The 26,676-nt window shown below is 38.3% G+C and overlaps 1 protein-coding gene across 1 annotated transcript in view; it reads left to right on the top strand.

The window, feature by feature from the left end:
- lmtk2 (lemur tyrosine kinase 2) overlaps positions 1 to 26,676 on the top strand; it is a 128,912-nt gene that overhangs the window by 39,561 nt on the left and 62,675 nt on the right. Inside the window, exons 4-6 of the mRNA XM_063059371.1 lie at positions 2,307 to 2,380; positions 6,094 to 6,212; positions 9,145 to 9,232. Of these exons, the coding sequence (XP_062915441.1) occupies positions 2,307 to 2,380; positions 6,094 to 6,212; positions 9,145 to 9,232 (281 nt within the window). The remainder of the gene's footprint in view (positions 1 to 2,306; positions 2,381 to 6,093; positions 6,213 to 9,144; positions 9,233 to 26,676) is intronic.

Raw genomic sequence — 26,676 nt, 5'->3', positions numbered from 1 at the left:
CTTTCATATTTGTAATTTCCCCTTTTATGTCAATTTTTAATTTATAGTTTCTATGAAGGTTTTTTTGCTATTACGTATATGCTAAATAAAATGCAAGATGCTTTTGTTGTAAATATTGAGTTATTTTTGAATCAAGGAGAATTTTTTTTTTGGGAGCTGTGTTGCTGACAGAAGACTTCCTTTCTTGGGTCTAAAATTCTGTAGCAAGGGTTGACACTGACATTTGGCATTATTTCAATATAAACATCCCACAGTTTGCTATTGTGACTCTGGCTTCCTTTGGAATAAATAGGACATATGTTCTGGTGTTGAAAGATCGAAACCGTATGTAACTTTTTTTGACTGTAAGTAAGTTGTTCTTTTGGGGTTTTAGGTGTATACAATTGATTTGGTCTTCCACCAAGGTGCAACTTTAATCATTCTATACCCAGCGACAGTTTTTTCTGCTGCCTACGTATCAATGCCTATAATTCCCTTCATAAAGAAATAAGGGAATTGTAAAGCCCAAAGCGTCTGTTAGAATAATATCCAATTTCCTATAAATGTATCTGTGTTTAGAGTTGATTTATAAAGATGCAAAGAAGCCCTATAGTGTTTTGCTATGGTCTGAAACAATATAAATGTTCACCCTCTGTAAACCTTGCGCCTTATAAACCTCAATATTGAAATCATCTCAGCAAATAACATGGAATTGTGTAATGACATATCTTATAGCTTCACATAGTCCAAATATTTGCTTGAGTTTATAGATATATTAATGATGACAATGCATTTTATTGCATTGATAAGTAATGTTTGTCTATGCTGATAATTAATATAAATTGATTTGATTGCCAAAGCTGCAGAAATCAGTTGTTCTCAACTCTCTTCATAGCAATTCCTGTTGCCCACACCTCAATCCGATTGAATTTTGTTTAGATGATTTGGGTATATAAAGCATATGAGATTCATAAAGGGTACTTTATCCCCATGAACTGCATTGGTTTCCTCTCAGTGTTCAGGTCTCCTCCCAAAGTCCAAAGGTGTACCAGTTAGTAGGTATATTGGTCATTGTAAATTGTCCTGTGATTAGGCTAGCATTAAATCAGTGGGTTGCTGGGCTGTGCGGCTCATAGGGCCGGAAGGGCCTGTTGCATGCTGTATCTCTGGACAAATAGACAACTAATTCAAGTTTAATTGTCATTCAACCATACATGAATATTCATGAGTACAGCCGAATGAAACAGCATTAAATTGACTGATGACTAAAAGGCATTAAATAAATAAATATTGTTTCTGAACATAACAAAACACCACATGCTGCTTTACATCATTATAAATCAAATCTCAACATAGATACATTTATAGGAAATAGGATATTAGTCAAACAGACTGTTTAGACTTTACAGTGCCATTACTACTTCATGAAGGGAAATGTCGATGTTGATATCTAGGCAGCAGAAGAAATTGTCGCTGGACTTGGAGTGATTAAAGTCCGTGATATTTAAACAGCTTTAATTGGATTTATTTATTTGCATTTATTTATTTTATTTAGCAATACAGTGCAGTGTAGGCCTTTCCGACCCTATGAGCCAGCAACTCCCAACAAACTCGATTAACCTTAACCTAATCATGGGACAATTTTATAAAGACCAGTTAACCTACCTGATATGTCTTTGGACTGTGGGAGGGAATTGGAGCAGCTGGGGGAAAACCCAAGCATTCCATGGGGAAGGCGTACAGACTCCTTACAGATAGCGCTGGAATTGAACTCTGAAATGCCCCGAGCTGTAATAGGCTCACTAACCGCTAAGGTAGTTCCCAATGAAACTGCGCATTTGGAAATCCAGATGGATCAGCATCTTCTCACCCAGGTGATGGTTACCCTCCCTTGACTCACTGGGGCCCCTGTTCCCATGATTTTTATTTGGACTAGAGGGGATTAGGGAGAGAGGGGTACAAAGCCTGGAAGTTTTTCAAGACAAGGATGAGAACCTTAAAATCAGAATTTTGCTTAATTAATAGCAAGATAGTTCAATGGCATAAGTTGTTGATGAACAATGTGAATGACAATTTGAGCAGCATAGGATTGGACATACTTGTTTTTTTAAGGAGGGCAAGTCGTTTGAGGCTGGTCGGGATTGCAATGTCAAGTCCAGTGATAATGATGCACCTCCTAGCTTCAGGGCTGAAGTGGCCAATCTCAGCATTTAAAACTTGGTTTGGCAATTTGATGAAAATTAAAGCAGGAAGTAATTTCATGGGAATTTTTATATAAAATATGCTTGTAATAAAATAAAGTATATTTGATTCGTTGTGTTTTAAAGGAGTCTCCTCAGCACCTTTTGGACGTCATCATCTTAGCTACGTTCAGGAAATTGGAAATGGGTGGTTTGGTAAGGTAAGAACTTTTTTTTTCTAAGCAGCGTGACAGTATCCAAACGTTTGTGTGTAAAAGCTAATAGCAGCAGCAAAGATGCTAGATATTTAAACTTGGCTTAAAGTGGGCTTTATTTACAAGATCTCCAAAATTTTGGGAGATCTTGTAAATATGACCTTTATTCTCTCCCCTATAGGCATTAGGCAAAGTTAATAAATCTATCATTTACAATTTTCCAGCAGAAAAGAAATTGAGCCAAATTGGCAGTTGAAGCTCCTCAAGCTAAAATGCACTGCTTTGTAGAATTGAGATAACAATTTATTCTCTGTTGGTATTTGACAAAGAATAAAGGACTAAATTGTTTTCTACCTTGAGTTGCGTGGTTGAACATAATGTAGTGTTCATGCCTCACCGACCAGTTCTGATTGCTGACTAAGTTGACATGTTGCACTGGTTATTGAAAAGTACAATAGTTGCTGTTCACTTCTTTTAACTGCAATCATTTTCAAGTTGCACCATTGTTAAGTTAGCAGTGCATGTGTAACTGTAAGCAAAATAACATTTCTTTAAATAAAAAAAAACAGCATTCCTGGGAAGTAGCATGCATATGAATGAGCTCATTAAGATACATTTTGTATCATTTTTAAAAAATCTATTCTCAGGAAGTAACTTGGGTATGAATAAGCATAATTTTAATATTTATAGTGCGACTGCCCACCATAATGATCTGAATATCATCGAATGTGTGAACCTTTGCTACTTAGCATCCTGGTAGTTACCTAACCAGCCACTTAAGTAGTGGCTACAACAGCAGGTCACGTGTTTTGTATCTGTGAAGTGTGATTTACTTCCTGACTCCCCACTGTCCATGTGCCCAAAGCCAGAATACTCTCAAACTGGGCTAGAAAATGGAACTGAACAAGACCTAGCTCAAACTATCCAGGATGGAGTAACTGCACTGAATGGTTATCCATCCACCACCTATGTGTTCACTTACTACAACACTGACATTATGTGCCATCTACATTTACTCAACCACGCTTCTTCAACAGCATGTTGCTAGCCCTTGCTTCCCAGCAAGGTGAACACTGCAGGCTTCAAGTTTAAAGTAAATTTATTGTCAAAGTACATATATTATGTCACCATATAATAGCTTGAGATTTATTTTCTTGTGGGCATTCACAGTAGAACAGAGAAATACAATGAAATCGATGAAACAAAGGCTGATAAACAACTGATGTGCAAAAGAAGACAAACTATGCAAACAAATAAACATAAATCCATAGGTTGTGGAATCAGTTCAGAGTTAAGGTTACTCATGCTGGTTTAAGATCTTGATGGTTTCAAGGTTGATGGTGACCCCATAGAGAGCATCCAGCCTAGACAGGGTACCTGGCCAAGTTCTAAAGACCTGTTTGATCAACTGGCCGGAGTGTTCACTGATATCTTTAACCTCTTGCTTTGGAAGTGTAAGGTTGCTTCCTCCTTCAAGCGGGCTTCTATTATACCAATTGCTAAGAAGAATATGGAATCCTGCCTCAATGACTATCATCCAGTAGCACTTACATCCACAATGATGAAGTGATTTGAGAGGTTGGTGATGAAACATATCAACTCCTGCCTGAGAAGTGACTTGGATTTGCTCCAATTTGCTCCAATTCATCACAACAGGTTCACCACAGATGCCATTTCATTGGCTCTTCACTCAACCCTGGAACATCTGGACCTTGAAGATGGATGCATCAGGATACTCTTCATTGACTGCAGCTCAGCATTCAAAACTATCATCCCCTCAAAATTAATCAATACGCTTCAAGGCTTATGCCTCAAAACTTGTGCAACTGGATCCTCACTTGTAGACCCCAATCAGTTTGGATTGGCAACAACATCTCTTCCATGGTCTCCCTCAGCACAGATGCACGACATGTCGGTGCGCTTACACCCTGCTCTACTTGCTTTATATTTATAACTGTGAGGCTAAGTAAGCTCAAATACCATATTTAATTTGCTGATGACACCCTTATCATTGGCCAAATCAAAGCTGGTGATGAATCAGCACACAAGAGGGAGACTGAAAATCTGGCTAAGTGGTGCCAAAACAACAACCTCCCACTCAATGTCAGTAAGAACAAAGAGATGATTATTGACTACAGGAGGAGGAAACTGGAAATCCATGAACCAGTCCTCATTGGGGCAATCAGAGGTGGAGAGGATTAGAAACTCTAAATTCCTTTGTGCTATAATTTCAGAGAACCTGTCTTGGGTCCCACATTTAAGCATCTTTACTTTCTTCGAAGTTTGCAAAGATTCAGCTTGTCATCAAAAACTTTGACAAACTTCTATAGATGTGAAGTGGAGAGTATATTGACCAGTTGCATCACTGGAACACCAGTGCCTCTGAATGGAAAAACTGACAAAAAGTAGTGGATATAGTCCAGTCCATCATGGGTAAAGCCCTTCCCACCATTGAGCACATTTACATGGAGCGCTGTTGCAGGAAAGCAGCATTAGTCATCAGAGACCCCCACCTCCCAGGTCATGCTTTCTTCTCTCTGTTACCGTCAGGAAGAAGGTACAAAAGCACCAGGTTTAGGAACAATCGAGGATAACCCTCAACCATCAGGCTTTTGAACAAGAGGGGATAATTTCCCTCACCCCATTACTGAACTGTTCCCTAACCTATGGACTCACTTTCAAGGACTTTTCATCTCAAGGTCTCAGTTTTATTGCTTATTTATTTATGTTATTTTTTTTTCTCTTTTTGTATCTGCACAGCTTGTGTTTTTTTGCATATTGGTGTTTGTCCATCTTGTTGGGTGCAGTCTTTACATTGATTCTATTGTGTTTCTTTGTACTTATTGTGAATGCCCACAAGAAAATGAATCTCAGGATTGTATATGGTGACATATATATACTTTGATCATAAATTTACTTTGAACTCTGCTTGAACCTGGTGGTGTGGGGCCTACTGCTCTTGTACTTCCTTCTAGATGGCACTTATCACACTATCCTGACTTGGAAATACCATTACTCATTGTAGCTAGGATGAAATCCTGCAATTCTCTACCCATCAGCAATCTAGGAATATCTTTAAAAATTTACTATTTTGGTTTAAATGTAAACCTAGGTTTTTAAACTGGGTGTTGTGTTCTGCTGTGAAGTAGGGTGTTTGGTAACATAAGAAGGAGATGTTTAGAGTGGATATTAGAAGGGGATTGATAAAACCAACCTCAGAAATGGTGAAAAGTGTTTGAATCTATGATTTAAATCATTGTCTTAAAAAAGATCTACAGCCTTTGGCTAACTCTGATATTTTGATGATATCCAGTACCTATTGCTGTTAATATTCTCTTTTGAATTTAATACAGATATGTTCAGTCTATTAATTTTTAAAATGTCATAGAGTTGCAGAAGATGTATATATATTTTTAACTTTTAATTTGGATAATTACTAACATTTCCCTCAGAATTTGCATGACTGACCAAGTCTCTATCAAGCATTCCAGATTTTTGTCTCTTTCCTGTTGTTGTCCTTTCCTGAGGATGAATGCTTGGCAACCCAAGTTGAGTAATGTAGTTTTGCCAGAGAAATGTACAAACATCCTTTGTCACCTGCTGCAGTGTCCTTGTCCTTTTCCACATCGCATGTAATCAAGAATGTTTGTGGGAAATTAGAGGCTTCCTGTTTCAGCGAACTGAAGTATTTAAAAGTGCTCTCTCCATATTTTGGGAAGGTTCTTCTTGGGGAATTCTACCAGGATTCCAGTTTAGTCAGAGTGATTATTAAAGAACTGAAGCCCAGTGCAAGCTCAACAGAGCATCATCGATTCCTTCAAAATGGAGAAGCTTACAGGTTAGTTATAATTTTTCACTTTAAAACTACCGTGTACAGAAAATTGTAAACCATTGCATCAACGTGCTTTTTGATCTGTACAAACCCCAGTAATGGATTTTATGAGCAATTGCCTTGTTAGATTTTGTGGATTGTAAGTTGAGCAGTTGCAGATACAAATCTGAAATTGCTGAAAAATAAAATCTCTCTTTGCATTAACTTGGGTATTAAGAGATCTAAGGGGTATGAGGTGATTGTAGGGAAGTGGTGCTGAGGTAAAAGATCAGCTGCAGCATTGTTGAGGGGTTGAGCAGATGTGAGGGGCTGAATGGTCCATTCCTATTAAACTTTTGTTTGTGTTTTTTAAAAATTGAACTCCTGTTTAAAAATGGCTGACATAGAAACCTCCTTTGTTATTCTGTTGATTAAAACTACTTAACCATTGAGTAATTCATTAGCTTTTTGCCAATGGAAATTGAAATTAGGCACTTGGTTATTTTCAATAAATGGCCATGCTAAGAACTATGACTATGTCACTTAAGTATCATTAAATGAATTGTTTTAGCAGATGCTTTTGGTAGATTTGTTTAGAACTTATATTTGTACAGTACTGTGCAAAAGGCGTAGGCACCCAGATTTTTATACAAATTTTGTTTTTAAGGTGTTTATCTTTTGTCTTCTGCATTAGTATGTCAGTAGAAAAGAGCAAATTTTAGATTTCCAAACATTGGTGTTCCAAAACATTAAATGTTAGAGAATTGTTAGTATTTTGTGAACAAAAGTAACATATTAGGTAATAGACACTTTTCAAATAAAAACTTGATTACTTTGTAGGTATGTAGCCCAGTGCATGATTAAACAAGTGCTAATGATCAATTTCATAACGAGTTTAATGAACTAAACTGATTAACTTAAACAGAAGAGGGTGAAGAAAGAATCAAACTGGGCAAAAGATAAGCAAACTAAAAGGTAACGGTGTGGCAGATGTGATGGCTTAACCTTCAAATCATCAATTCTTACACCATGGCAAGAGTGAGCACGGCAACTGACACAAGACCTCTCCCAGGCTGAAATTTCCCAGTAGACAGGAGTTTCAATATGTGCTGTCCAAGCTCTCTTGAAGAAGCACAAATAATGGGCAAGGTTGGGGACTAGAAACACAGCAGCTGGCCACAGAAACTGAGTGCAGCGGAAGGGATGTATCAAACCATTGTCCTTTCTAAATCGGAAGTCGTCCAGCACTGCCATTAGCTTTGAACTAACATAAATCACTGAAATCCAAGTACACCCCTATATAGTCTAGAGAAGTCGTGATAAAGTGGTTTTCATGGAAGAGTTGCTGCCTAAAGGCCATTCCTCCAAAGTGGAAACAAAGCCAAGAGACTGACCTATGCACAAAAACACAAGGACAGGAGTGCTGAACAATGGCAGCAAGGCTCTGGACTGATGAGACAAAATTTGAAACTTTTAGTTCAAACAGGAGGCAGTTTGTCTGTATAAGAGTTGGAGAGCATTTCATGGATGAGCATCTGCTGCCAACCGTGAAGCACAGCCGAGGTTCCCTGCAGGTTTGGGGCTACATATTTGCAAATGGAGTTGGTGATCTGTTCAGAATTAATGGAATCCTCGATGCTGAGAAGTACAAGCAGATCCCCATCCATCATACACTGCCATCAGGGAGGTGTCGCTTGGTGTCAACTTCAGTCTGCAGCAGGACGATGACCTCAAACACACAACCAAGGTCATAAAGAACTATCCGCAGCACAAAGAAGAACAAGAAGTTCTTTAACAGCCGGTTTAGTCTTCACAGAGCCCTGATCTCAACATCAGAGATGTTGTCTGGAATTACCTGGAGAGACAGCTGAAGTCTGCAGAAGAACTGTGGCAAGTTCTCCAAGATGCTTGGAACAACCTAGCAGCCGATTTTCCTATAAATCTGAACCATGGTGTACCTAAGATAATTGAGGTTTTAAAGGCAGACTGATTGCACTAAATATTAACTTGACTTAGTTCTTTTTAACTGTTTACTGCTCTTTATAGTAATTTTTGATATTTAGAAACATTTCATTAATTTTGAAAACATTTGTTTTACAGAATTTTTGTTACATGTAACTAAGACTTTTGCACAGTTCTGTATATATACGAATTGTATTTCTGTCTTTCACTCTCTCACTCAATGATAGCTACTGCGCCACTGCAATAAACCTTTTACAACACTTCTCTCCAAGTTAACGGTCAAGGCATTTAATTCAAGATTCAACATCGTTTAATGTTTGCAGGACACAAACGTAAAGGAGAATGAAATAATTGTAACTTGGATCTAATGCAGCACAAAAAAACACAATACGATAAATATCACAATAATAAAAAAATGCAACAAATATAAGTACTTACGATAGATACGTTGATTGTATGTATATAAAGTGATGCTAGGTACAGGAGTGTCTGTACATAATGTGACTCTGACAGGAAATGATAGAGTAGTGGGGTGAGTTAGCGGGTGGAGGTGTTCATTAGCCTTACTCCTTAGGGAAAGTAACTGTATTGGGGTGGTCTAGGCATGGATGCAACTTAGCCTCCACCCCGATGGGAGTGGGACTAACAGTTCATGAGCAGGATAGATGGGTGGGTGAGAATGCCTACTTTCTTATTAACCACCCCTGAGTCTAATGCACACAAGTGGCATTTTATAGCAGCAATCCTTTTTCTTGTGTTGCTCTTAGTTGTCTGAATGATTTGCAGAAATTGTTTTGTCATCAAGGGGCATTGAAAATGATTAAATGCTCCCCTTGAGGTTGGATTTGTATGTGAGATTTTTTGCAAGACCCTGTTTACAAATTTTCTTGTATGAAAAGTACCACTGGCAGCAAAAATGGTGAAATAATTTTGAGTTACTGTCAGTTTCCATAAAATTCTTTTGCCTAATAGTTTTGCTCTTTGTTTCTAATTTCAGAGTTCTGCACCATCCAAATGTGCTTCACTGCTTGGGACAATGTGTGGAAGCTGTTCCTTACCTGTTGGTATTTGAATTCTGTCAACTGGTAAGTAATAGACAATCAATGCTGTAAGCCACAATAAGGTTTCTATTAACCTCTGCTTCATAACCCAGTGAAATACTGATTTTCCTTAGTTACTGTAGCAGAAATAGACTACTGTGCAGCAAAGGAGATAATGCCAATTAAAACAGGCTGCTGCATGACTTTTGAGCCTGCTGCGTGTGCATTAGCGCTGCACCTGCATTCTTTTAATTCCTGTATGTTGAGTTTTATCTGTTATTAATGCAGCTGGACATAGGAGGGGCTGCTGAACGTAGTAATTAAGAGATCTAAGATCTTGTGTCTAAACCAGCTGCTTTTTGATCTGAGGCTATGTAAATATTCCCATAGGGGAAAAAATGCATTAAGCATTTATTTCTAAATGATCTGAAGAGAATTTATTTGCATTGTTGGCAATGTTCTTCCCAACAGAGGATTTTTCTTTTCACGCTTGCTTCCGCTTTAACTTAAAGGATATTTTAAAGCTGTCAGACTATTCATAAGTAATTTTAACAAACTACTTTTAATTGGTGCCTTCCATGTTCATGTTATGGAAACTTTCATGTTATGAAAATGTACAAGAAAATTGCTATTCCGTTAGAGGTTGGATGAATTCCCAACGAAAAGGGGTTGAGAAGTTTCAGGATATTACCTTGATTTCAAAATGAAGACACGCCTACACCCACTATTTTAAAAATTCAAGTTACCAATTGCACTATACACTGAAAAAATGAGTAACTTGTGGGTGTTAGTGTGATTCATCGTGATTCATTTTATTTTTTTTTAATTTCCGATGCCATATTTCAATTGGTTAAGTACAAAAGACGTAGGGGAAGAATTAAGCCATGTGGCCCATCGAGTCTGCTCTGCCATTTAGTCATGGCTGATTCTTTTTTCACCTCCTCAGCCCCACTCCCTAGCCTTCTCCCTGTAACCTTCGATGCTGTGTCCAATCAAGAACCGATCAATCTCTGCCTTAAATACACTCAACGACCTGACCTCCACAGCTACCTGTGGTAACAAATTTCACAAATTCATTACCCTCTGGCTAAAGAAATTTCTTCACATCTCTGTTTTAAATGGATGTCCCACCATCCTGAGGCTGTGCCCTCTTGTCCTTGACTCATAGGAAACATCTTTCCACATCTACTCTGTCTAGACATTTCAACATTTGAAAGGTTTCAGTGAGATCCCCCCCCCCGCCCCATCCTTCTAAATTCCAGCACATACAGACCCAGAGCCATCAAGCATTCTTTATATGATATCCCTTTCATTCCTGGAAACATCCTCGTGAACTTCTTCTGAATCCTCTCCAATGCTGACACATCTTTTCTTAGATGAGGAGCCCAAAGGTGTTCACAATATTCAGGGTGAGGCCTCACCAGTGCCTTATAAAGCTCCAGCATCACATCCCTGCTTTTATATTCTAGACCTCTTGAAATGAATGCTAGCATTGCATTTGCTTTCCTCACCACTGACACAACCTGCAAGCTAACCTTTAGGGTGTTCTGCAGAAGGACTCCCAAGTCCCTTTGCATCTCAGATTTTTGGATTTTCTGCCCGTTTAGAAAATTGTCTGCACCTTTATTTCTACTACCAAAGTGCATGGACATGCACTTTCTAGCATTGTATTTCACTTACTACTTTCTTGCTCATTCTCCTAATCTAAGTCCTTCTGCAGCCTACCTGTTTCCTCAACACTACCTGCCCCTCCACCAATCTTCATGTCATCTGAAACCTTGGCAGCAAAGTCATCTATTTCATCAGTTAAATCATTGATATACAGCATAAAAAGAAGTGGTCCCAACACCAACCCCTATGGAACATTTCTAGTCACTGGACACCAACCAGAAAAGGATCCTTTTATTCCCACTCGCTACCTCCTACCAATCAGCCAATGCTCTAACCATGCCAGTAACTTTTTTGTAATACTGTGGACTTTTAACTGTACCTCGTGTGGCAGCTTGCCAAAGGCCTTCTGGAAGTCCTAAGATTCAACGTCCACTGCGTCTCCTTTATCTACCCTACTTGTAATCTCCTCAAAGAATTCCAACAAGTTCATCAGGCAGAATCTTCCCTTCAGGAAACCATGCTGACTTTGTACTATCTTGTCCTGTGTCACCAAGTACTCCATTACCTCATCCTTAACAATTGGATCCAGCATCTTCTCAACCACTGAGGTCAACCTAACTGATCTATAATTTAGTTTCTGCTGCCTTCCCCCTTTCTTAAATAGTGGAGTAACATTTGCAATTTTCCAGTTCTTGCCAGAGTTCAGTGATTTTTGAAAGATCCTTACTAATGCCTCTACAATCTACTGCTATTTCTTTCAGAACCCTAGGGTGCAGTTCATCTTGTCCAGGTGACTTGTGTACCCTTATGTCTTTCAGCTTTTTGAGCACCTTTTCTTTTGTAATTGTAACTGCACCCACTTCTCTTCCCTCACACCCTTCAACATCTGGCACACTGCTAGTGTCTTCTACAGTGAAGATTGATGCAATATACTCGTGTAATTCATCTGTCATCTCCATACCCCCATTATTATTTCTCTAGCCTCATTTTCTACCAGTCCTATATTCACTCTCTTTTTTTTAAACACACTTGAAAAAGCTATTTCTATCGACTTTATATTTCTTTCCCTCCTAATGATTCTTTTGGTTAATTTCTGTAGGATTTTAAAAACTTCCCATTCCTCTGTCTTCCCAGTAATTTTTGCTTTGTTATATGCCCTCTCTATTGCTTTTACATTAGCTTTGACTTTCCTTGTCAGCCACAGTTGTGCTATTTTGCCTTTGTTTTTGGAATACATCTATCCTGCACCTTCCTCATTTTCCCCAGAAATGTGAGCCATTACCGCTCTGCTGTCATCTCTGCCAGCATCTCTTTCCAATTTACTTTGGCCAACTCCTCTCATACCACTGTATTCCTTTGCTCCACTGAAATACTGCTATATCATTTAATTATCTTTTGCATTTTCTATTTGCAATCAGCTGCCTTGTGCATAAAGCTTTATCTATATTTGTGATACTGAATGATTTCATTTTAATTGAACTTGGTTGTGACGGAGAGCACTTGGTAAATACACTCCTTTCACGCACACATTTACATTGCCTTGTCATTCTTTTGTCACCGCACTGGGTGTATGCACTCCATCTTCCTCAGTACATTCTCAAAATGAGTCCTTGTCACGTGATCGGCAACAATGAATATATCGAGTCAGGATTTAAAAACAAACAAACATTTATTAAACCCTGATAAACAATGAAAAAAAAATGAAAACCCTAACTGGAAGTAAACGGCTATGCGGCCATTCGGTAAACCGTTCCTCAGTACTATTTCTTAAAGCGATAATGCGAAACCAGTTCTTAAAGCAATAAAATCAAACATAGTTCTTCGAATGGTAAATTTTAAAGTCCGAGAGATTTATATAGTCAGTTAGGAGAGACTTTCATGAAGTAACGAATTCCTCGAAGACACGACGTCACTGCCATGTCCAGTCGGATCCTGCCTCGTCTACAGGATTCACGACGACGGAAATAAAACAGTTTTAAAGGCACTGACCTTCCTTCTCCGTAGAATAGATCTTGCACAGCCTTTCTGCCACTTTTAGCAGAGGCTATCTCATGTAGATCACTCTTTCTTGAACGAATTCAATAATGGTCGATCCTTTCCAAACCCGTCAAACGTCTCCTTCAGGATCCCGTCTTCACTCTCCAATGTTACTGAAAAGATACATTTACAAACATGGCAGCGATTGGGCAAACTGCTGGCTCAGACTTCTGTACCTTACATTAGAACATAAAACTCCGTTTAAAATCAAAACTGCGTCATACTGCAAATACACAGCAGAGCGGAGTATCTCATTGACGTTCTAACTGGAAAACTAACTGCGTCACCAGGGGTCTATCCCTTTTATACCTGTGGTGAACATGTCAGCACGTGACCTCACATTGGCGGGAAAATTACATCAGGTGACCTCCAAAAGACGATTACATCATTCTCACAAGAAAGTCACAAGAGCTCCTTGAAGTATGTAACAGTCCTAAACTGAGCTGATGCGCTTGGGTTGGCTTTATTGCCTTCCTCACCATACATGGAATATTCCATTTCTTTAGTAACGGGGATGTGTAAATGTGTATATGTCGTTTGTATACTGGATTTAAGGTAGATACTTCGGTTTATTTTTTGTAATATGATTGTAACTGTATTGTGGAGTGCATCGTATTGTAATTCATTTAGAGTCCTAAGTTAACTTTGTGAGTAATTAAAGACAATTTGTCCTGGTGCCTGATAAATGGGGCTCATTTGTGAGAGAGAGAGCGAGAGAGAGAGAGAAAGAGAGATTTAAAAAATCGTAGTTTCTGGTAGATATCTTTTTGTCAATGTTGGCAATTTTCTTTTCATTATTTTTGCTAAGTTTTGTAAGTTTGATTTTTGACACACCGAATAAGCACCCTTGCACTGAAATGCTAAGCAACTCCAGCCATTTATCCTTTGGTCATACCCATATATCTAACATTGGATATAGTGGCTTTTCTTGTCCATGTGCAGAAATCTGTATCACGGAGAAAAGTTAGAATTGTTTTCTGATTAACTTTTAAATGAGTTGCATTAACCTTATCTGTAGATAGAACGCTGGTTTTGTTTTGTTAATGGTATTTGAGTGACCTATTTTGTAATATTCCTGCTATAGTAACTTAGGCTTGACCTTGGGTGTTGGCTGTATAGAGTTTGCATGTTTCCATGTAACTGTGGGCTTCCCTCGATGCTCTAATTTCCTCCTGTGTCCTAAAGACACACTGATAGGGTGCATTGCAGCTGAATTGATGGGAATCTGAGAGAGCAAGTTACCAATAAAGACGCAACTTTTGTGAATGTTTTGAGTGCCTCTGAGCTGAGTGGACTCCTATTATTGTAAGAAAACTATGAAAATTAAAAATGTATCTTGCTCTTTGATCATTAAAGTTGGGGTTCAGTTAGGACAGAAATTGGCATTAGACCAGCAGTGGATTAGGCGGTTCCATTTTATGAGTTTTCTGATAACATGTACTGTATTTGAAAAATTAGTTGACTATGATTGAGATGTACAAGGGATATGTGGCCTGCTTACCATCTGAGCTCAAGTAGAAAAAGGAATTTCATTGCACATTGGTCTATCTGCCAATAAACTAATCTAACCTAATCCGGAGCATTGGAACAACATTAAATCAAAATGTGTGCTTCAGTAAAGTAATGGGCAGTGCAACTTTTAAAACGTAGAATTCCTTAATCTTTAATCAATATTGTTGTGGGCTTGGATTAGACTTTAAATCGCTTCCTCAGATGTGAGGATTTTACTTTTAGAAAGTCTGTAGATTACAAATTAGAAAATAAAATACTCGTTTCACAGCATGTAATGTTTCTTTCTGATAATGATAGTTTTCTCTGTAGTTTTCAATTGAATTTAGGTTGGTTCCCCTAGTTGCACCAAATCCAATTTTCTCATGAAATGTAATGAAATGGATGCTAAATGTATTGGGTATACAGAGATAACCTCATGTTGGGATAATGACTGCGTGCCTTGTTTTGCTGGGATTGCCATGGCTATGTTTAAAACTGGGAATAAAAGTGTGTGTTTTTGATATAAAAGAATTATAGTCCTAGTGTTGCATTAATTATTGCTTTGTTGCATGCATTGGAGATAAAAAGATGTATCTAGTTTATCATTGACATTTTGGAGTGTTAATGAATTGAAAAGATAAAGGGAAGATAAAAGTGGATAAAACTTTCCACCATCTAGATCTTATGGTAATTTATAATATTTAGTATTGCACTGTACAGCTGCCATGAAATAGCAAATTTCACAACATATGTCAGTGATAATAAAACTGATTCTGAAAATGAAAATTGACACTTAAATTAGTTTTTTTTAGTATGAAAGCAGATGCTTGTGAAGGCTAACTTGAACCAGTTGATATCAAATACTTGAAGCTGATTAACAGTACATGTCACAATATCTTTCTCAAAAGCATCATTGATAACTGTCTTTCATTTCACTTTCCCTGATCACCAAAATTTAATTATGCCAGATGGAAATTTCCTAATGGTGAATAATTTTCAATACCAAAGGTGATTCAGTCACTCAATTCTTATATTTGTTGTTCATGTTAAATTTTGTGTATATACCAGCCAAGCATTAGAACTGAAAAATGTATAAATAATATAGATATTGCATTCTGTGTTGAATGCTAAATTGCTATGGGCAACTTTGTTAATTATATTGTTTCTGCTCAGCAGAATCAGTTTATTATCACTGAAAGCTGTCATAAAATATGTTTTGCATAGGTAACACAATGCAAGACATAAAAATTACTACATGTTAAATAGTGTAAAAGATTAATGATGAGGTAGTGTTCGTAGAACATTATAACACAGTTCAGGCCCTAAGGCCCACAATGTTTTTAACCTGCTCTAAGATCAAATCCTTCCCTCTTATATAGCCTACCATTTTTCTATAATCCATGTGCCTATCTAAATGTTTCTTAAATGTCCCTAATAAATCTGCTTCTCCCACCACTCCTGACAGGATGTTCTCTGTGTAAAGGACTTGCCTCTGAGATCCTCATAGTACCTCATGTTATTCCCCTTTGTATTAGCCATTTCTGCTTTTGTTGAAAAGTCTCTTGCTGTCCAATCTCTGCCTGTTGTCGTCTTACACACCTCTATCAAGTTGCCTCTCGTCATCCTTTGCTCTACAGCTAAAAGCCCTAGCTTGCTCAACTTATCTTCATCGGACATGCTCCCTAGTGCAGGAAGCATCCTGGTAAACCTCCTCTGTACCGCTCCAAAGCTTCCACATCCTATAATGAGGAGACCAGAGCTGATTAACCAGTATTTTATAGAGCTGCAACATTACCTTGCGGCCCTTGAGCACAAACTGCTGACTAATGGACGCCAACACACCGTACACCTTCTTAACAGCCCTATTAACTCGTGTGGCAACTTTGACCCTAAGATCCTCTGGGAAGTCTGCAAGTCTGGTACAACCAAAGTCCTGAGGGTGTGGTATTAGAGGTTACTATTAATCTTCAGACATTCTTTAATGTTTTTTCATTTTGTCCATTGTTCTCATCTGCTACTCATCTAGGTATGTGCAATTATTTCCTTTACATTTCATACTACTATTAGTGTAGGCAAGTTCTTACCCCGAAAATTTTCTTTCCTATTGGAATGTTTTTGTTCTGTGTATTCTGAAAGGCCTCATTAAATACCACTCATAATCTCAGATTCAGGTTCCTTTACTTATCACATGTACATGGAAACATACAGTAAAATGTGCCATTGGCACTCACAACCAACACAAGCTGAGGATGTGTAGGGAGCAGCCCATAAGTGTCACCACAGATTGCGATGCCAACATAGCATGCCCACAATGTTCAGCTAACACGAGAGGGCACAGCTTTAAGGTGCTTGGACAGAAGAGATGTCAGGGGTAAGTCTTTTTACACAAAGAGTGGTGAGTGCGTGGAATGGGCTGCTGGTGACGGTGGTGGAGGTGGATACCTCGGTCTTTTAAGAGACTCCTGGACAGGCACATGGAGCTTAGTAAAATGGAGGGCTATGGGTAAACCTAGGTCATTTCTAAAGTAAGTACATGTTCGGCACAGCATTGTGGGCCGAAGGGCCTGTATTGTGCTATAGATTTTCTATGTTTCTAATAAAATAAGCAATACCAAAAACAACAACAGCAAAACAAGCCCCTTTCCCACCTCCCCACCTGCTCACACATAGTCAGGCCTCCAACCCCAGGACATGGCATTTCTGGACCTCCAGTGAATTTGCAGACATCGGCACATCCCTGGAAGACACACAGGCCCTGGTCTTCAGCAATCAGGCCATGACTTCCATATCTCCCACTTTGTCTTTGAAATCATGACTAACAGGGTGCCAATATAGCAGAACATAGGCAATTCTCCCAAAATTGACTCATTGTGGAATTGTTGGTAGGCCTGTGAGGCATATAGTGAACCAGAGAAAATCAGTGTTGAATGGTGCCTGTAGAAACAAGATCTGTGGTTTAGGGCTTTGAAGTGATAACCTGGCATGGCTATTGAAAATCTAATAATTATGTGGCTGGTATTCAGCTGGCACAGGTTGGTAGGAATGATGAATTACAGGCAGAGCAATAAAGTCCTGTGATAAATAGCTGAATGTTGTATTTAGAATGGTTGTTGCTCAGGAAAGGTGCCACGAATTGGACTGAAGAGTTGTCATTTAAATCGGTCTTGTGATTTAGCCAGAGGGTGGTGAATCTGTGGAATTCATTGCCACAGACAGCTGTGGAAGGCAAATCATTGGGGATATTTAAAGTGGAGGTTAATTAGTAAAGGTGTCTAAAATTGCAGGGAGAAGGCAGAGTGGGGTTGAGACTGAAATCAGCTCGAAATGGCGGTGCAGACTTGATGGGCTGAGTGGCCTAATTCTGTTCCTATGTCTTGAGGTCTTAAGATGTCTCTAGATTTAAATCCTGGCATGAAGTAGATCAAATTAATGCACTCTAATGGTTATCATATATTTAATTAATTATAGATACTGCAGGGTAACAGGCCGTTTGGGTCCAATGAGCCCACTCCACACTATTACACCCATGTGACCAATTAACTTACTAACCCCGTATATCTTTGGAATGTGGGAAAAAATTGGAGCACCTGGAGAAAACCGATGAGGTCACAGGGAAAACTTACAAGCTTCTTATAGGTAGCGGTAAGAAATAACCTGGGTCACTGACATTGTAATAGTGCTACACTATCATGGTATGTAGAACCAAAGCATACAGGTAGGCCATTTGCCCTTTTTTAAATAACTAAGTGATAGTTTGAGGAAACTAAACAGATTAGGTCTCAAACCATTTTCTCATGTGTTACTTCATGCCAAATATTTATCCAATTTTGTGAACACATGCCATGGTCTCTGCTTTGGCCACTTCTAGTGGGAAAACAATCCATGCCCAGTAGCTCATTGTAAATAAGTTTCTCCTTTCTTCCTGTATTTAATTTATAAATCGATTACTTCTCCATATCAGAGAACTGAAACAGAGGAAAGAGTCTTTTTTAATTGAGTGAATGCTTTTATTAATACAGGTCCACAATCCCTTATCTGAAATCCTTGGGGCCAGTTGCATTTCAGAATTCAGAATTTTTTTGGATTTCACCTCCCCCCCCCCCCCGCCACCGATACCAAAAAATCACGTATGCTCAAGTCCCTTATTTAACCTGTCTCAGTGCGGTGGACTTTAGGACCCTTTGGCGCACCAGACCTACGCATTTTCTCAGTGAAATTAAACACAAAGTCAACAGTGAACACAAAATATCAGCGAACAGCAAATGCAAGTGTAACCAGTACGAGCGCTGAGCCCCAACTGACGTCTGGCGGCCTATGTTAGTGCTGCCATGTCACACCTGAGTGACGTCAGCTGTTGGCGAAAAAAAACTTCGGTTTTTGGAGCTTTTTGGATTTCAGAATTTCAGATAAAGGAATGTGCACCTGTATTGAAAAATCTTGATCTTTCATTAAGTGGAAGATTTCCCTGTTTTCAAGTCTCTCCCAAGAACTTTTACTCATGTGGACAAGTAGGATAGAAGATTCTTGAAATGTTCACTCAGACACCAGATTATTGGATTAAAGGAATTCATTCCTTGTACTCATTCATTCCTTGGACTACATGATAATATTGCAATCAAATGCTCTTTAATAGGATCAGGGATCAATGTTATTCACCGTATACATTTAGGTGAATTAGGAATTTGCTGTGGTGTGATGGTGCGACATGCAGCAAAAGGCAACATTCAACAATTATAAGGAATTAAAAAAAATATAAAAATAATACAATAAATACAAATTGGGAATAAAATATACATAAATACACATAGCATGTATTACAGCAAGCATTGGAAAAAGTGGTTTAAAATGTTTACAGTGAAGTGATTGAGCTTAATAGATAGAGGTGGGGTATGGGGTCTAAACAGAATGATTGATCAGATTAACTGCCCGGGGAGAAGAAATTTTGTAGATGGTGTGAAGTTTGCTTCAATATGATATCTGTATATTCTCTATTAAGCATTCATTTGAAATATTTGGAACAACGAATGAGCTTATTGGTTAATTTTGAAAGTGCATGAAGTAAAAAGTTTGTCACACAACAAAATGTATTTGGTTTGTTAGGTATGTACTAATTTTTCAAGCTGATTGTTAATACTTTAATGAAAATCATTTTGTTTTGTTGGCTACCATATTTGAGGTTTATTTGGAGATATCTTGGAATATTCTGGAGCAGTCCTTCCATTCTTTGCTTGGTTAATAGTTCAGTTTGTTTCTCTTGATTTCAGCCATTTATAATATGATAAATACTTACCATCTCAACCTAGCCCTGAAACTTAGAATGACTGTACTTTATCAAAACTAGTTGACTATAGACACTAAAACCTTTATATTTTGCTACTTGTTTGAGATTTTTATTTGCACAAATTAGCACATTCTGATCTTGTCAGTATTATAAATTTAGTCTTCCCAAATTGGGTTGTTGTAACGTGGGTCAGTTGAATAAAGGTATCTAATATTTAACACATTCAAATCTGCTGATTCTTCCCAGTATAATAGTACAAGCAGTCCAACCGCTGTATATGTCCTTGATTAGTTCTGCTAGTGATCATCTGCAGTTTAACCCCCTTGTGATGGAACTCAGTGTCCTTGACACAAGTACTCACATCTGCAGTTGCATGAAGTAGGTTTCGATAATTTGTGGGATGTGGTTGTTGAACCTGAGGGACCAGTTAACATGTGGGATGTATAAACCCTATAAATGGAGTAATGTGGAAATCTAGGGCTGGAGGTTACCATGTTGGAACGGGGTTGGATGGAATGATATTTGAAAACAAATTATTTTAAAACTGAAGTGGTCTTAACTAAATGTCATTAAGGTTGGAAAGCACTTGTCAAGAGATCTGAAATTGTTTGTCATAATGTTCATATTTTAGATTCTGCCACCACAGAGATCTTTAGTATAATCCTACTGCTGAGTTCTGCTTAGATGCTCATGTTCACAAGAGATTGTGCAGATGCTGGAAATACTGAGCAACACTCTAATAGAACGCAGGAGGATCTCACCAAGTCATGGAAAACTGAGCAATGTGGGCAGGGGGATTCAGCGTAACTAAAAATCTGAACTCAGTAATCCCAATGCACACAATATTCCTGTTGGCATACTACAAAAAGTATCCTACAAAAAGTCTAAAGAAATTAAAATATTTAATGCAGCTGGTTGCTATCTGTAATGGGCTAAGAAGGTTGCAGAGGCAAATTCTATAGTAATGTAGCATTTAGAGTCATCGAATCCTAGAACACTACTGTATAGAAACGGGCCCATTGGCCCATCTACTCAGTGCCAAACTATTAATCTGCTGAGTTCCATCGACCTGTCTATGCTCCTGATAATCCAAATTAGACCTCACTATCATCTTGCACAACTTCAACATAACATCCCATCTCCTGTACTCGATACCTTTATTTATGAAGGCCAGTGCACCAAAAGCTTTCTTTGCAACCCTATGTACCTGTGATGCTACTTTCAAGGAATTGTGGATCTGTATTCCCATATCTCTTCTTCTGCATGCCTTAGTGTACTGCTACTGAAAGTTTGAGGAAAGAGAATTAATTAACTATCAAACGACTGACACCAAGATGTACAGTATGATTTTATTATTCTAGAAGTTATGAAACTTTACAATTATTTAAGGTGACACAGATGTATGCATTAGCATAGCTTATGGGAGTGAAATGCTTCAAAGGGGCTCTCTCCATTGATGCTGAATTGCTTTTGATTGCATAATCCAAAGTGAAATAAGTTCTCTGGGGTGTTGACAAGATTTATAGCTGCCTTTTGGCGGTGTCTAGGTTTGCAAGGGCAAGAGCCACAGCTCTTCAGAAGCAGGGAAATGAAACACAGCTATCATTTTAATACAAATCAGAAGTTTCAAATGCAGATTTTTAGAGCAAGTGTATTGAGAAAAAGCAAAATATGAGCATGGAATACTGTACACTTTGATATTTTTGGTCTGAAGATGGTTAAGCAATTGATTCTGAGCTGTAAACGAGCACTTCTGTAAAAGGAACCTCCTGAGTCAGTGCATTTTGTTCAACTGTGTAAGCCTTCCTATTTGGTGTGTACTGCAGTGCACCATTTGCTGTTCTGCTGGATGACAGCGCCTCTTATTTTAGTGGTAAAATAAACAGATGAAGACTGCCATCTAGGGCAACTATAGTGTGTTACTAGTTGCTTATGTATGTTCAAAATATTTCTCTTTTATACAGTTTTAATTCGTTTTAACAATTAACAAAGGCTCTATGATTCTGGATGGTATGGATCAATGTTACACTGATGTGTTTTGTAAAAGGCCATTCTGCTGAACATGTTTCTCTTTAATGTGCAAGTGTGGGAGAACAACTAGCACGAAGCAAAGAGAAGAGCATTTATGCTGTTAGACCAGGCATTTTTCTTGAGGTATTAAGCTGAAGCCCATTTACCTGGTCAGATGAGGGATAAAAATGCTATGGATCCTTATTTATTGACAATAAAGAGTTCCCTTGCCGTCCTGATGAAGGGCCTCAGCCCAAAGTGTTGTTTCTTTTGTTTTTCTCCATAGATGCTGCTTAACCTGCTGAATTCGTCCAGCATTTTATCACTCTGAATTTTCAGCATCTGCAGAATCTCTTGTATTCATGATTTCCTGGCTAATGTCTATTCTTCAACCAACCAAATCAAAGCAGGTTGTCAGCTCCGATGTATTTGTCAGACCCTTCTGCCTGTGAAATTGCTGCCAGTTGGTACCCACATGATAGTAATTTCAATTGAAGTGTGAGTCTTCTACTATAAATTTAGTAATTTATAGGTAGCATGGAAAATTCATTGCATTTTCAATCATTTACTTCACTCTCCATATTGGAATTCCTTTAGCAGTTACTGGAAGTTAACGTTGACCATTTGATCATCTATAGTTGTACATTCCATAGTAAGCTGTCTTTTGGCACTTGACCATACCCTGATCAGATAATTTAGTTTCCAAATGGACTCAAATTATCAATACCGTTAGTGGAAATGTGGTATCCACTTGTATTCTTAAATCATCGCAGCGTCAGAACATCTCTGCAGAAGTTCCTGGGTCTTTGTCATAGACCCAACCTCCTTGGTTCCTCAATACCTTCAGAAGTAGAGGTGCTTCCTGAGAATGAAATTCCATTTGCATCTTAAATGAAGCAGCCCTGCCCTTTGTGTGGCAAAATCTGGACAGCATTTGGCAAGTAATGTCTATTCCATAAAAGACCAGCTCAAGAGATAATCTATCCATTTACGCATAACGTTCATTGACATTGCCATCAATGACCTGGGGATTATAATTGACCAGAAACTTAATTGGACCAGCTGGATTAGCACTGTGCGTATAAATCACTTCTTAGAAACCCCTGATCCTATTTATCATCTACAAGGCACAAGTAGGGTCTTTGCTGGAATATTTTTAATTTGCTTGCAGGAGTATAGCTCCTATAACATGAGGGTTGGCACAGTGGTTAGCGTGATCATAGTATAGCACCAGTGACCCAGGTTCAATTCCTGCTGCTGTCTGTAAGCAGTTTATATATTCTTCTTGTTATTGTGTGGGTTTTCTGAGTGCTTCAGTTTCCTCCCACATTCCAAAGACACATGGGTTAATTGATCACATGGGTGTAATTAGCACAGGCTCATTGCCTGGAAAGGCCTGTTACCATGCTGTATCTCTAAATAAAAAATAAAGCACTATGCTGATAGATATCACCCCAGACATTTGGAGATACTGATGCTTCAGGTTATCTAATCTGGAACAGAGAACAAACTATCCCTTTGCCTCCACAGATGCAAGATGCAATCTAGTTCATTGTTGACACGATATCAACAGCACTTCCCAAACACAGTGTCAACCACCAAGCAGATCGAGAGCAGCAGGTTCTGCAGATTCCCCAAGTAACAAACCATCCTCATTTGGAAATGACTTGTTCCTTCATTAACATGGAGTCTAAATCTTGGAATTTCTAACTGATGGGCCATCACCATAAATCTGTGCTGAGCTTCTGGTAAAGATATACTGTTAGTATCTTTACCACAGTGTTTCCCAAGCTTTTTTATGTCATCGAGCCTTACCATTAACTGAAGGGGTCTGTGGACCCCAGGTTGAGAACTCTTGCTTTACCAGAAACTCTGCAGAGACTTTTGTTGATGGTCCATCAGCATCTTAAGTGCAGTTAAAGATGACAGTACCTGCTGACCTTGCATGCAGCCTGGAAAGAATGAATGTCTTGCATAGAGAGACTCGCTGAACAGTGAAAATGGCCATAGTTGACATTATTCTGGCTTTGATCATAATTGAGTAAAACCAACTGAGCAGGTGTAATATTTTAGTTACACTTCATGACAGGTCAAATTTGAGTAGTGAATTGAGTTTTATCTTTGGCAATTTGTCTTTTTGAAATAAATGTACAATTGCCAATACTTAAATCGTTAAAGATTAGCTTTATACGTCACATGTACGTTGAAATGTCAAAACGTACAGTGAAATACTTCATTTACATCAAGGATGTGCGGGGGACAGGGGAGCCCACAAGTGTCGCCTTGCTTCCGTTGTCAACATAGCATGTTTACAACTTATTAATACTAACCCTAAAGCCTTTAGAATGTGGAAGGAAACCCACAAGCTCATTCGAAGAACCTACAAACTCCTTGCAGGCAATGATGGATATTAAACCCTGATATTACAACTGGCACTGTAAAGTGTTATGCTAACCACTGTGCTACAGTCCCACCCTCATTATCAGTGGGGTAGTAGTCATCATCGTTATACCTATTGACCTTTTGAAAAGGATTTTTTTTTAAAATACTGAGGTGCCGGTAGAGCTCAGCTGCTCAAGCAGCATCTGTGGCAGGAAATGAAGGTCATCTTTTTGGTTCAGACCTTCGTATGGACAAATGCCGTCATATGCCTTACCTGCTGAGTTCCTCCAGCTTGTTTCTTTTTCTCCAGATTCTACAGCATCTTGTGCCACCATTTGAACAGGAATAGTTGTTATGGTGCTGGTTCATGTTTTTTTGAATTAGTCAAGATGAAGAGCTGGTGCTATCTTGCATTATGTCTGATTGTATTGTTCCTCCACCAATCCATAAAACGCTCAAAGACCACTAACCTAAGCTAGTACTTAAACTACGAATTTGAGGAAAGTCTGACCTTATCTTTTGACATCATTCATTAATCAGCGTTTGGAACATGTCAGGGGAAACTGCACATTCTTGGAAAGAATAACTCTTAACCAGAAGATGGAATGCACACTTACTTTTGAAAGGCCAAATATATTATTGATTATACTATTGCTACTACTAGAAATGTTAACATCTCCTAATTGATTGGTCATTACCCTCATGTTAACGTATCATAGCACTGTACTGTAAAATTAAGCATATCAGAATCAAATTTGTTATCACTCACAGATGCCTTGAAACTTGTTTTGTGGCAACAGTACAGTGAAATACATTAAAAACTACTATAAATTACAATTTAAAAAAAAATAGTGCAAGAGTGAAATAGTGAGGTATTGTTCATGCACCATTCAGAAATCTGATGGTGGAGTGGAAGAAGCTGTATTCTGTTGCTGTTATGCCACAATTTTGGTCTTGATGTACCAAACCAATGATCTTTCAAAAACAACCTTGAGCTTTGTGAATTCTATTTGCATCTGCTGGCCTTCTAATGCTGACCTATCATGGCAAGCAATTGGATTACTACTTCAGCAAGAGTATTACATATCAGCTAATGAGCATTTGGAATGTTGTACCATGCATCTTACAGACACTTGGTTCTTTCGTCAGTTTTGTATGACACTTGCTCACACCTCAGCATGAATTTCGATCATAGGTTTTTGTGATATCAGTTGCATGTCTGTAATACCTTATGTGAAGCTATGTGCATGTAGTTTTATTTCTTCATTCACCTAATTCTGAGCACATCATCCATCTGTAGCATTGAACAAAAGCAGTCACCCGAAGTACATATATCAGAAGCAATGTAGGGGAATGTCAGCACTCCTTGTGGCTGTGTAAGTGTCTGTCAAATACTGAAATTGATATGTGATTAAATAGCTTTGTAATAAACAACCAGATTTAACTATAAAACTGACAAATAAAAATAAAATTTACAGGAATTGGGAGTGGTTTGAGTTTTTCTGGGCCATGAGTCAATTTGGAATACATCGTACACTGTGAATTAGTGCATGGTTTACATACAGGTGCTGCTGAAGTTGTGTCAGCAAGAAACTACATTTCATTTTCTAATGCAATGACTTGTTTGCTGTTACAATACAGCCTCTTCAGATTTTAACCATTCTATTTCTCTGCTCCTTTCTGTTCCAGACCTTGGTATACAAAGTTATGTGACCATTGGTGTGACTGATTGTGGCAAAGTTTCACTTTTGTATGGAGCTGCTCAGATTCTATTGTGCTTTTCTGGACAGGAGCTCAACCACACAGTCATGTCATCAGTTAAAACACTCCATTCTTCAGCAATCCAGTATATTGCCATTATCTCTTTAGTTATCCTTAGTCATGGGTACTTCTAAGCAAACTCTTCTTTTGTCTGCCATTCTTTCTCCTTTCATAAAATAATCATGCAAACTATTTCAAATTAATTCCAGCCTTTAGATCTTTAAAGCCTTTCTTTAGCTCTACAGTCATGCACAAATCCTTATGGAGTTGAAACTATTGTAATTCTGATCTGCTGTGGACAAAGCACATACATTGCAGTTTATTTTCAGTGAAAGTCTTTGCTAACATCTTAAAACACTTATCCAAAAACTGAATGAGTTTTGGTAGCAGCATTTTGTAAGTTGTGCCATTTGTTAAAAAGGTAAATTAATGATTTTAATGGATAATATCTGTATACCAGGCACAGCTCGACTCTCAATGCATGAGGCACTTCCATCACCATGAAGAGCAAAAAAAAAAGTTCAGCCCCTCATTGATTCTTGGTTTATTTTTAATGTTTATTAAGTTTGGTTGTTTAATCACATTTAATCACAGGTCATTGTTGATTGTTGATTTTTGATGGAGTCTTGAGATGCTATTGGAAGCATTGCTTCAAGAAAAAAAAATTCCTGAACGGAGCATTTGCTGAATGGTGGATTTTGAGTTGAGCACATTTAAAAAAAAAATGCTTTTGCATCTTATGGTAAACATAAATATTACCATAATATGTAGGAACGAAATGTGGCCATTTGGCCCACCAGGTGCTCCACCAGTCAATCAAGACTGTTTTCCACACAGTAGAACCTCTTTTGTCCACGATATTGTGCGGAAATTTTAACCTACTCCAAGATCAATCTAACCTTTCTTTCCCATGGAG

This window comes from Mobula hypostoma, chromosome 9, assembly GCF_963921235.1.
Source record: "Mobula hypostoma chromosome 9, sMobHyp1.1, whole genome shotgun sequence".
In the NCBI taxonomy this organism is placed as follows: Eukaryota; Metazoa; Chordata; class Chondrichthyes; order Myliobatiformes; family Myliobatidae; genus Mobula; species Mobula hypostoma.
The sequence above is the reverse complement of the archived record's forward strand: the minus strand, read 5'-3'. Positions and strand labels throughout refer to the sequence as shown.